We start from the raw sequence: 13153 nt of genomic DNA, 5'->3' as shown, positions 1-13153 counted from the left end.
AGAATAAGTGTTGACAGCACCTTTTCAAAATGTGAGTGTTTCTTTTTTCCCTTCTCCTCCTTTTGCACTCTCTCTCTCTCTCTCTGCCCCCCCCCTTCTCCCACCACATTGTTCCCCATTGTCCATAATCAGCAAAAACATCAATAGCTGAACAATACCACACACAGCACCCGCAGCAATATCTCACATTTTTAAGTGGTTCTGGAGTCCACAGTGCTCACTCCATCTCACCGGGAGTGTTCCTTGTGTATTGACAGATCTCCGCAGTTGAATGACCACATGTGTTGTATCGCGTTAACCTAGCATGTTTTTTTTTTCTCTTTTTTTCCTCCCACCGAGTGGAAACTCTAGTGAGTGTTTAGCTAAGTCTGACTCTGATGACAGTCCCTCACTGGCGCTAATGAAGGCCAGGACCTGGTTATTTGGTCAGCCCTTCGACTGTTTGTTTTTCTACACTACCGGCGAGCACCACCCCATTTACCTCAGCTTAGCTGCGCTTTTTGTTGCCGATTGACTTGGAGATTTTTTTAAAAACAATAATTAACTCAAATCAAACTGCTCCACTGGCAGAGCCTTGCAACTGTTCAAACTGAGGTCTGTGCACCACCGTGATGTGGGCGGAGGTGTTTATTTGAGTGTTATTGCACAATCAAGTGTTTGTCGTTAGCTAAATAAATGTTAGCGGGGTAAGTCTTTAGAGTGCCATAATGACTTCGCCTTGAGCGAGGGCCAGTGCAGGAAAAGGGCATTTTCCCACAAGAGATTTCAGCCTGTGTTGAAAAGTTTGGACAAATTTCATGGAATTCCATCTGCATGTGTCCGCAAGATTTAATCCAAACATTTGTGGTCAACGTATTTAAATTAAGCCATCTCATTGGTATATACATTCTACCCTCAGTGAAAGCACTCTGAAATCTGAAACTTACATAAAAAATACTATGTGAATTTTTTTTTTTTACTTCATGCCCACAAGCATGGACTTCTCAGGTTCATAAACTGGTAAATGGTTGGTTTTATCATGGTGACCGCTGCTGACAGGAAAGGCCTCCCAGTGTCCAGTGGGGAAGGAATAAGGTGAAATGATTGAGGAGCTTTACTGTCACTGACTGAATTTCATTAGCTCCAGCGCCGACAACCACAAGGAACATAACCCGTCATGAACTGTCTGTTCATCACATTTCTTCCAAGCCCATCACCAATACCCACCCACTCCAGTACACACACACAGCACTAACACACACACACGCACACACACACACACCCACACGCTCACATATCCCCAGCAGAGTCTACCTCACCCACCCCGCACACATAGCACATCATGCAGCCTGCGGTTTCCTGGCACCCTGTGGATCCTCACCTGGACCCAGTGGGCCTGGTCATAAGAGCTGCCACAGCAGTGACTCTGCCCACGATGACTCTCTGTCTCTGTGGAGGCCAGCGAAGCGACTCACTGTCAAGGCCCCCATGTCTGGTGGAACCATAGGAAACTGTCGGCTATTAAAATGATGAATCAGTCAGTGTAGCCGTGTAGCTTCAAGCTGTGTGTGTGTGTGTGTGTGTGTGTGTGTGTGTGTGTGTGTGTGTGTGTGTGTGTGTGTGTGTAGCCGGCATCAGAACATGCACTGGAAAGTGTTGGTGTCTCCCCCCAGCAGCCAACAGCAAGGCTGTGGTTTGAGAACAAAAATGAGTGAGAGTAAAAGCATGATTTCCAATGAAGTGTGTGTGTGTGTGTGTGTGTGTGTGTGTGTGTGTGTGTGTGTGTGTGTGTGTGTGTGTGTGTCTTCACGGTTAGTAGTATCATTCACTTTAGATGGATGTGACCGGTAGTTGTTTTGCAGTAACCTACCCACAAACTCCTTTCACACAGCACACAATAGGGTAGAGTGAGACTGAGAGAGAGACGGACAGGGAGAGATACAATATGTATCTACTCTATTAGATAGTATCTATTTCTCGTTAGTACTCCTGTTGTTGTGGTTTTCTATTATAACTGAGTCACTGTCGGTGCTCTTCGCACCACTCCTTATCGACCCCCCCCCCACCACCACCACCACCACACACACACACACACACACACACACACACTCAAGCATGCAGACACATACACACACACACATATCACTCACACTGACAGTTTGTTAATCACCCGGCTACAAACTGTCATTAACAATGATGATTAATAGATGTGATGAGATCTCTTCAAAAGAACAATGATTCATTTTTAATTTTCACAACATACAGTATAGAGAACAGTCCCCCCATTTAAGGGACAAGCCCTGAACAACCCTTGCATAATAAGACAAGAAAGTGAATAATTAAATAAGTAAAGATCAGCCTAACATGGAAGGCTTTACACTTTTTTGTGGCTTCATGAACTATTAAGTTCAATGTCACAGTAATTTTTTGGCATCCTCATATGGTGCTTACATACTCTGAATTATTTGAAATGTCATCTCAAAGAAAAAAACACAAAAACTCATGATTAGACTACAGTGTTAGATGTTTAGAGGAGAAGGAGGGAGACAGACAGAGAGAGAGAGAGAGAGAGAGAGAGAGAGAGAGAGAGAGAGAGAGAGAGAGAGAGAGAGAGAGAGAGAGAGAGCACTCAATCGACCCAGCAAAGAAGGGGAGAGAGATGGCGTGGGGGGGTGGGGTGTGAAGGCTCGTTTTAATGTTTTAATGTGTGGGGTCAGAGGTCGAAGGTGAGGGGTTAATTGAAGACTCTCTTGATGGTGCCTGCTCGCCCACACAGGGCCTCATCACTCAGAGCCCCAGCGACCGCACTCTCGACCGGCAGCTCACCGATCATCATCTCCATCTCCGCTGGCTCGCCGAGAGCCTCTCAACTAAGACGCCTCACAGAGAGGAGCATGGACTGAATGGAGGGACTAAAGAGGACAGAAATAGACAGAGAAAGAAAGAAAAAAAGAAAGAGAGAGAGAGAGAGAGAGAGAACAACAAATTCAAATGCTTGTTAAATGTTTGAAATTCCAGACAGATGGAGAATGTCACCCTTTCACCTCTCTTTCTCTCCCTCCACCCTCCCTTTCTCCCCCTCTCTTTCTCTCTCTCTCCCTCTCTTTCTCTCTGTCTATTGCTCCTTCAACCTAGTCTCCTCTGAAACTCTCTGTGCTCTAGAGCCCAAGCAGCGGAGAATGAAAGGACGGCGCACTCGTCGGCCGACCAGGCGCTATGTGTTGTGGAATTCTAATTGGAGAGGCATTCTGCTCTTTCTCGGCTTTGTGTGCATCTCTATTTAAAGGAACAATCGGAGCGTCTGTTCTGCTGGGGCTGCCGAGATCAAGGAGAGCGTCTGTGTCAAGACGGTTTGAGGAATGCCAGTCGAGTTTTTTTGGCTCTGAATGGAGAAAGGATGAAGAGAGACTGAGAGAGGGAGGGAGGGAGAGGGAGGGAGAAAGAAAGAGACAGGAGAGAGAGAGACACTGAGAGACAGAGGGAGAGAGAGACACTGAGAGACAGAGGGAGAGAGGGAGGGTGAGAGAGAGATGTAGCAGCGAAGGCCAGTAGCACATTTCCCAATGCACGCATAGTCATCTCAACACTTCTACCTAGATATGACGCACCACCCCACATTATCAACGGCATCAATGCGGATATCTTCAGAGGATGTGCAGCCCTTCCCAATGTGCACATGGCACAGCACCCCACCATCAGTCTGAGGGATATGTATGACAGGATCCACCTACACATGGACAGGATAGGAACCTTTGCAAAATCCCTTAAAGACTGTGTACTGGATCGCAACCTCAACAGCCCTCTCTATGTCCTGCCGCCACATCAACCACCATCCCCACCATCATGCCTTGCATCATGCCGGGCGGAGAGACCAGCAGCCCATGAACCAAGCGAGGAGAACCACACACCCCCATGAAAAAGAAGCTCAGTGCCCCCCCTACAAGGATACCCCCCCCCCCCCAAAAAAAAAGGAAAGGCCTCAGAGCTATGCAACTGCTGTAGCACAAACAATAACTGCACCTAAACCCACAGAACTGGGAGAAATTAAAGACATACTGCACTTGCTATGCAGTAGACTTCTAGGTGACAGGTGACAGGTAACAACTCCCCTCCCACCCCACCACTCACCCTGCTGCTGCTGTGGGGAGACCTAAATGCCAGAACCGGGGGTGACATTTTCACACCAAATTTACTCATGAGACACTGCCTTGACTATACTGTCAACAAAAATGGAAAAGAGCTAGTGCACCTCTGTCGAGCCTTAGGTCTGTACATTCTTCCACTATCAAACTCCACTATCAGACCATAACCAGACTTCCTTAAAACCATAAAGCAGCCAAAAATTGAGTCCAGTAAACTATTCAAACTAAATAAAAGGTATACAGTAGATGAACTCATGACAGCCCAGGAAATGCTATTAACACTTTAAAGTTTAAATTCTCCAGGATTAACAAAATGCAAACTTTTCATAAAAGAAAAACAAATAAGAAAAGAGAAGAAAAATGGTTTGATAATGAATGTAAACAACGTAGGCAATACATCTCTCAACCCTTAAACAATGCCAACCCGAGCATGCATGTATTGTACCACACTAACAAAATTACTACAAAATCATCAAGAAAAAAAATACAATCTCTTGAAAAGGCAGTCAAGGACAACCACAATCCACTTGATTTCAGAATTGCTCAAATTGAACTTCCAAAATTGAATCCAAAATTAAAAAGCTGAAAAATAAAAACTCCTGCGGCCCTGATAATATTAGAGGGGAAATTGTTAAAAACAGCTCCCCTGAGCTGCAAAGAGTAATGCTCAAACTATTCAACCTCACCTTAAGTTCGGGCTATTTTCCTGACATATTTAGCCAAGGATTTATTACACCCATATACAACAGTGGGAATAAATTGGATACTAATCATTTCAGAGGCGTCTGTGTGAACAGTAGTCTGGGGAAGAAGTTTAACACTATTCTCAATGATTGTAACCTTCCTTATGGAGCACAATGTCCTTAGCAAAAATCTAATTTTTCGGATTTCTCCCAAATTACCGCACTACAGACCACATTTACACCCTACACACCCTATTAACTAAACATGTAAACCAAACAAAAAAGGAAAAATATTTGCCTGCATTTTCCTGACAATGTATTCTGAAAACAAAAATACTGTGAAAAGTGACAGAATTACAGAATCCTTCACACAAAAAAGAGGAGTAAGGCTGTAGTCTCAGTCCAACACTGTTCAATATCTACATCAAGGAGTTAGAGGTGCAGTTGGACCAGTCTACGGCCCCTGGATTTGCTCTACACGAGAAAGAAATCAAATTCCTCCTCTATGCCTATTCCTCCTGGTGCTGATGTCTCCCACGACACAGGGGCTGCTGCAGCACCTAGACCTGCTAGAGAAATACTGTCAGCAATGAGCCCTGACAGTGAATCTACAAAAGACAAATATTATGATATTCCAAAAGAAGCCCAGGTGTCAGGAACACAGATACCATTTCAATCTAGACAGCACCGTGCTAGAGCACACAATGCAGTACACTTACCTTGGCTTAATCATGACTGCATCGGGGAGTTTCAGCATGGCAGTGAATGTGTCACCAGCCAAGGGCCAGTAGCCTTAAGTACCAACAGATCCCAGTTACACACACCACAACACGAGATTACGTTTTTTTGTAAAAATACAGATTTATTTATTATGTAATAACACATGGGTCGCCACTCTAGACAGGAGGGTAAAACTTATAGGGGCGGACATGTTCAGGGTTGGCCACTCAAAACCACACGTGTAGTCAATCCCATCTCGGAACCATAAGGCACTTCAAAAGTCATAAGCACGAATCACCACCTATTATAATTTCACAATCCATGGACACAGCACACAGTAATGCACACAGTAATGATTGGTGACGTCACGCCCACACACTAAAAAAAAGGCCCTTAACCGTTGCCCACTACAACTCCACCCACTGTCCAGTTACTGCAGCCCACCAGCACATAAGACACAACATTCACAAACACAAAAATGAATAAGAAGAAAATTATTGTCCGTTGGCCGGGATCCTCCAGGCCAAAAGGAAAATAAAAAAAACAATAAGTCAGTTCCAAGGGGATTGGTATCAGTCTCACCGGGGCCTCTGGGAAATGTAGTCCGCTATCGGATCGGCAGTGAGCCTAGTTCTTGAAGGTGACGTCACGGCGATACGATGTTCACGTCAGCACGCCAGTGGAGTCGTCAACCACGGAAGTAGAAGCAGCACTGAGTCCCGGCTGAAACTGTTGACAAAACACAGGCCATTAGACCACTCTAGCCAGCAGTGTCAGCGACGCTCACTCGCACAACGATGCAGAGTTGGAATATCACCGTCCCTTTTGATGCACTCCAAGTTAGCGTTGTCACTCAACTGCGGCTCTCCTCCGGATCAGGCTCCATCTCGTCGTCCGGCAGCACCCGCCTGGAATTCCAACAGCTACATGGACATGTGAAATAACCAAAGAATACAAATAGCTCTTCCCTTTACTGTGGCGATCGTCTAGCGTAGATAGCCCACAGCGGCTCAACGTCCTCGTCGGCAGCCACAGTCAGCAAACAGCGGTCAGCAGGCAGCAGGACATCGCTTTCTCCCCTACTCCACCTCCACAGTCCCGCCGCTCCCTGCCTCTTATCCGAGCTACAATCACCACACCAGCCAACCAGCATGGTAGCCAGATGATTGCCCATCAAGGCTGACGGGTGTGGGAAATCGTCTAGAGCACCACTCAGGCTTCGGGGCAGGGAAAAGAATCAGTACACAAGCACCCTACCACACAAGCAACACTGTCATGGCTCGTCTAAGGGTCCAAAATGTCCATAACTGCAACAGTCCATATAACAATAATGTCCATAACTGCAACAGTCCCTATAACACTAATGTCCAAAACTGCAACAGTTCATATAACATTGGTCTCCATATCATAATCAGTCCCCACACAACACATACACATCCTCCCCGCCCACGACATAATCCCCCCCGGCTAAATGGACGGTCGTCCCGACCCGTCATACCTGGTAGCGAGTTGGAGGTACCCCCAAATTAGGTCTTTGGGATCGTCTAACCATGGGTACTATGCCAACACCCCCGTCATCCACCACCCCTTGCCCCACCCCTCCTACCTGCTCTAGCTCAGGGTCCACCTGTCCGGCTAACAAGGGGGTAGCAGGCTCCAAATCCTCCTGAGGCATAGGGGGGCGAACCTGCTGCAGTGGCCACCGAAGTGGTAACCCAGGACCAGGGCCATTTGTGTCTGTCCGAGGCCCCCTGACCATTGGAGGAAAGGCCTCCTGTAGACCTGGAGGGCAAGGCCGCAGGTTGTTCCTGTGTAAGGTACGGATAGGACCCTCTCTGCCTTCTGGCCGGACACTGTAGACAGGTTGACTCGGCCGCACCTGTGCCACCACCACAAATGGAGAGGGGACCCACCTCGGCTCTAGCTTTCCCCGAGCCCGCCGGCGGAAGTTGCGGACCAAGACCCGCTCTCCCACTAGTAAGGTGGTGGCTGTTGCCCTTCGATTGTATCGGTTTTGGTCCCATGTCTGCCTCTGTTGCACATGAGTCTGAACATGCCGGTAGGCCTCGATAAGGGTCCGATGGTGTCTTCGGACCCAGTCTTCCAGGGGGGCGCGTTGTTGTGGAGGCTGGACGCCAAGACACAAGTCTATGGGAAGTCGAGCATGCCTGCCAAACACAACAAAATGGGGGGTTAGTCCAGTAGTACTATGCACAGTGTTGTTATAGGCCTGCACTAGGGCTGGCAACCTTGCTGGCCACTGGCCCTGTTCCTCCACTGGCAGAGAACTCAATAGGCCCAGCAAGGTCTGATTGAACCGTTCCACCGCACCATTTCCTTGGGGGTGGTAGGGGGTGGTGCGACTCTTGATGCACCCGTACAATGTACACAGCTGGCGCATCAATTCTGACTCAAAGGCGCCTCCTTGATCGGTCAGGAACCGCTCGGGACAGCCGAAGGTCTGGATGAAGGCTCCCCACAGAGCTCTGGCTGTGGTTACCGCCGATTGGTCTCGGGTGGGCACCGCCACAGCATACCGGGAAAATAAGTCAGTAATGACCAGGATGTAAGGGTAGGGATCTGCTGAACGCCCCAGTGCCAGGTAATCTAAGCCCACTACCTCGAAAGGGTATGCACACTGAATGGACTGGAGGGGAGCCCTCACCTCAGGGCCAGTCTTGCATATGGCACACTGGGCACACCCTCTGGCCCACTCACCACAGTCTCGGGCCATCCAAGGCCAAAAAAATCTCCTCCGCAGCAGGCTGAGAGTCCGGTCATGACTTGCGTGCCCAGCCGCCTGGTGGTAATCCTTCCACACAGCATGAGCCTCTGCTTCTGGGACCAGGATCTGCCATCCCTCAATCCCGGTGTCCGCCTCCTCAATTCTCCGGAGCAGAACCCCTTCCCGGACTTCCAGTCGTGCCCACTCTGCCATCCATCTCCGTAGCTTAGGGCTCTGCATTGCATCGGTGGGTTGGGCATTCCGCTGCTTCCAGGCTCCCAGCTGTTGAAGATCCGGGTCAGCTTGCTGGACCTGCAGCCAATAACTCAGTGGGGCCTCTTCCACCCGAGTGGCCCCTGACTCAGGCCCGGCATCATGTTGGCCTGGCCCTGGGGGTAGGAGAGTTTGGACAACACCGACCCCCAACCCACTGGGGAGCCGCGACAGGGCATCCGCATTCCCATTCCGGCTACCTGGCCGGTATTTGATCTTGTACTTAAAATTTGCCAATTGGGCGGCCCATCGTTGTTCAGTGGCCCCCAAATTTGCTGTGTCCAGGTGGACCAGAGGGTTGTTGTCGGTGAAAATTTCCACCTCGACCCCCCAGAGATAGTCCTTGAACTTTTCAGTGATCGCCCACTTGAGCCCCAGCAACTCCAGCTTGAACGAGCTGTAATTCCTATCATTACGTTCTGCTGGATGGAGACTGCGGCTCGCGTAGGCGATCACCCTTTCATGCCCCTCTTGAACCTGCGACAATACAGCGCCCAGTCCCTCCAGGCTGGCGTCCACATACACCCTGAAGGGGAGGCTGAAGTCTGCGTACGCCAGGACTGGGGCCTCCAGTAGGGCTTGTTTTAACTGATCGAATGCAGCCTGACAGGCCTCTGACCACTGAATCGGGGAGTTCTTGGCCCCAGCAGTTCCCTCCAACAGCCGATGTAAGGGGGTGGCAATCTTGGAAAACCCAGGAATAAAGCGGCGGTAGTAGCCTGCAAAACCAAGGAAAGAGCGAACCTGCTTCACAGTATTTGGTACAGGCCAGTCCCTCACAGCTGCCGTCTTCTCGGGGTCGGTGGCCACCCCATGTTGGCTGACCACATGTCCCAGGTAGCGCACTTCTCTCTGGAAGAGCCGGCACTTCTGTGGCTGGAGCTTCAGGCCATGAGTCTGGAGGCGCTGGAAAACCTGTTCAAGATGGGTCAGATGAGCAGCAAAGGATGGGGAAAAGACTATGACATCGTCCAGGTAAATTAGCAAAAAGTCGTTTACCTGGTCGCCAAGGCACCGCTGCATCAACTGCTGGAACGTGGCGGGGGCGTTGCATAGGCCAAAAGGCATCCTCTCAAATTGGTACAGTCCTAGCGGTGTTACAAAGGCCGTCTTTTCTTGGTCCCGAGGATCCACTTCGACCTGCCAATAGCCACACGCCAAGTCCAGGGTTGAATAGAAAGCCGCCTTTTTCAGTGTAGTCAGGGACTCTTCGATCCGCGGCAGGGGAAAAGCGTCTTTGTGGGTTACCTGATTCAGCTTCCGGTAATCGACGCAGAAGCGCCAGGACCCATCTTTCTTCCTGACCAAGACCACAGGAGCAGCCCAAGGACTGGAGCTCTCACTCACCACCCCGTTCTCCAGCATCCCTCGTAGCAACCCCCGCAGTTCCGCGTACAACGTGGGTGGAACAGGCCGGTGTCTCTCCCGGATAGGGGGAGCGTCGCCAGTAGGTATCCGGTGTTGGACAACGCTGGTTCGGCCAAAATCGTCCTCGTGTGCAGCAAACACTGAAGACCACTTCTGCAGCAATGATGCGAGTTGGCCTTGTTCCTCTTCGGTCAGACCGTCCCCTTTCAGGCCCAACGCCGGGTGGTCCTCCATGCACTCGCTGCTCACGGACTGAACAGACACCTCTACCACAGCTGGCTCTGGATGGGTAAAGACCAGCTCGGTTTGGCTCCTCACATCTTTGGTCCCCACCTGGGTGACTGCAGCAAGAGGGGGGCCCTGAGGAACCTGAACGGGAAATGGGTTAGGGTTACACAGGCGGAGAGCAACCCTACCTTCGCGCATCCAGGTCAGGGTCCTTGCCACTCGCCACTCACGGCTCCAATCATCCAGGTCTTCAATCATCACCCAGCAGTCAGCCTGGCCGGCTCCCTGGGGTACGCGAGTCCAGACCACCATCTCCGTCTCTGGGGGCATGATGACTGGATTCTGACGCTCCAACTTGGCAACTCCCTCTATCTGTGCAATGGGCCCCTGCACCAAGGTCTTCCTGCAAACTGCAAAGGCCTTCCCCCAAGCCTCTCCAGCCTTCCGGGTGGTGGTCGACCTGAAGGCTGCCTCCCCTGGGTGGCTTCCCTGGAAAACCTGTGCCCAACAGTCAGAAATAACATTCATTCCAAGGATTCCACATTCAGCTCCAAGGCAGGAATCCTGGACAATAACCACCCCTTTTTCTGGCAGACTAACCCCCCCGACCTCAAAGTCCAGTACGATATACCCAATGTAGGGAATGGCGAGTCCATTAGCGGCCCTCAAAGTGAGCCATGGGACTTCCTCCGCCCCCCGCAAAACACTATCCCCAAAATGCTTACGAAAAAAGGAGTGACTGAAAAGACTAACCTGAGACCCCGTATCTAAAATACATGGAATCTTCCTACCCTGCACACCAACCTCCACCTGTGGACAATCACCCACCATAAAGGGCTCTTTAGCCTGGGACTCTTGTGCCCCCTCCCCGGTAGCTCGCCCCAAGGCAACCGAGGGTTCTAAAAATTCTGACGACGACGGGGGCAAAAGCGCTGAACGTGTCCAGACTCTCCGCAGTCTCGACATATGGGTCGGCCTTGAGCATCCCACTGGAAGGACCGAGGCTCACCAGCAGGGCGGGTATGCCGAGGTCTGGAGGACGAGGCAGTGGCTGGGGCATCACGGATCCGCTGGATAACTTCACCCTGGGAGTCTTGTAGGTGGAGCTTCTTGAACTCCTCCAGTAGATTTTTGCTCAGTGCTGAGACTTGCTCCTTGAGCTCCTGTTGCAACTCGGACTTTAAAGAGTCTTTCCACTGTTGCCAGGTCGGATCTGTTGCTGTGGCTGTTGGTGCCAGCTGGGCCATTTGGGTCCTGCATACATGCGCCTCCTCTTGCTGTAACTCCTTTTCTAATGCCTTCGCCTCAGTACAGGTCTCCGCGAAGGTCAGGCCGGGCAGACGGCGGGGCTGACGTTGTAACTCTTGCTGCACAGGACCTGGCTTTAATCCCATCAAAAACTGGGCCCGGAGCATTTCATCGTCCCCCCCCACGGGCGCAGGGTCCACAGCACGCCATCGATGATGCAGTTCGCGGAGACGCAGCACAAAGGCCCCCACCCCTTCATCTACCCCTTGGCGGCACTGGAAAAACTTTGCTCGCAGTTGGGCAACTGGCTCAGCTTTTCCATAAAGGGTCTTCAGTAGGGCAAAGAGGTTGGTATCCGTGTCACGTTTATCTGGCTCTGCAAGCAGTACTTCCTGTTTGGCCTCACCTTCAAGGGCACTAAGGATGAAGTCCAGTTTTTGTTGCCCGCTTAATCCTTGAGCACGCAGGAAAGCCTCGATTTGGGCCTGCCACTCCCCATATGTAGCACCCCCCCCCTTCCCACTAAATTTAGGTATCCACGGGCCACCCATAAACCAAGGCATTAAAACCGCATTAACCGTACCGGCCCCCTCCCTAGCCGGGGCTTCATCCATATTGTAGGTGTGTACTGGGATCCTGCCGACTACGCCAAGAAAGATGTCACCAGCCAAGGGCCAGTAGCCTTAAGTACCAACAGATCCCAGTTACACACACCACAACACGAGATTACGGTTTTTTGTAAAAATACAGATTTATTTATTATGTAATAACACATGGGTCGCCACTCTAGACAGGAGGGTAAAACTTATAGGGGCGGACATGTTCAGGGTTGGCCACTCAAAACCACACGTGTAGTCAATCCCATCTCGGAACCATAAGGCACTTCAAAAGTCATAAGCACGAATCACCACCTATTATAATTTCACAATCCATGGACACAGCACACAGTAATGCACACAGTAATGATTGGTGACGTCACGCCCACACACTAAAAAAAAGGCCCTTAACCGTTGCCCACTACAACTCCACCCACTGTCCAGTTACTGCAGCCCACCAGCACATAAGACACAACATTCACAAACACAAAAATGAATAAGAAGAAAATTATTGTCCGTTGGCCGGGATCCTCCAGGCCAAAAGGAAAATAAAAAAAACAATAAGTCAGTTCCAAGGGGATTGGTATCAGTCTCACCGGGGCCTCTGGGAAATGTAGTCCGCTATCGGATCGGCAGTGAGCCTAGTTCTTGAAGGTGACGTCACGGCGATACGATGTTCACGTCAGCACGCCAGTGGAGTCGTCAACCACGGAAGTAGAAGCAGCACTGAGTCCCGGCTGAAACTGTTGACAAAACACAGGCCATTAGACCACTCTAGCCAGCAGTGTCAGCGACGCTCACTCGCACAACGATGCAGAGTTGGAATATCACCGTCCCTTTTGATGCACTCCAAGTTAGCGTTGTCACTCAACTGCGGCTCTCCTCCGGATCAGGCTCCATCTCGTCGTCCGGCAGCACCCGCCTGGAATTCCAACACCATCGTGAGCTACATGGACATGTGAAATAACCAAAGAATACAAATAGCTCTTCCCTTTACTGTGGCGATCGTCTAGCGTAGATAGCCCACAGCGGCTCAACGTCCTCGTCGGCAGCCACAGTCAGCAAACAGCGGTCAGCAGGCAGCAGGACATCGCTTTCTCCCCTACTCCACCTCCACAGTCCCGCCGCTCCCTGCCTCTTATCCGAGCTACAATCACCACACCAGCCAACCAGCATGGTAGCCAGATGATT

The 13153-nt window shown here is 50.5% G+C and overlaps 2 protein-coding genes across 3 annotated transcripts in view; one reads left to right on the top strand and one right to left on the bottom strand.

Annotated features, from left to right (window-relative positions):
- The window catches only part of LOC121724925 (sterile alpha motif domain-containing protein 3-like), a 64496-nt gene that overhangs the window by 9441 nt on the left and 41902 nt on the right, over window positions 1-13153 (top strand). The gene's annotated exons all lie outside the window — the stretch shown is intronic.
- LOC121724918 overlaps window positions 11002-13153 on the bottom strand; it is a 23932-nt gene continuing 21780 nt past the window's right edge. Inside the window, exons 3-4 of one of the 2 annotated variants that reach the window (XM_042111858.1) lie at window positions 12559-13153; window positions 11002-12277 (exon numbers count right to left, since the gene is read on the bottom strand). The exon at window positions 12559-13153 is cut by the window's right edge and continues 292 nt beyond it. In XM_042111858.1, the coding sequence (XP_041967792.1) occupies window positions 11018-11980 (963 nt within the window). In that variant the 5' untranslated portion in view covers window positions 11981-12277; window positions 12559-13153 and the 3' untranslated portion in view covers window positions 11002-11017. The remainder of the gene's footprint in view (window positions 12278-12558) is intronic. The other variant, XM_042111859.1, reaches the window with a different exon arrangement.

This window comes from Alosa sapidissima, chromosome 12, assembly GCF_018492685.1.
Source record: "Alosa sapidissima isolate fAloSap1 chromosome 12, fAloSap1.pri, whole genome shotgun sequence".
Lineage (NCBI taxonomy): Eukaryota > Metazoa > Chordata > Actinopteri > Clupeiformes > Clupeidae > Alosa > Alosa sapidissima.
This window is presented reverse-complemented; position numbering and strand designations above follow the sequence as displayed.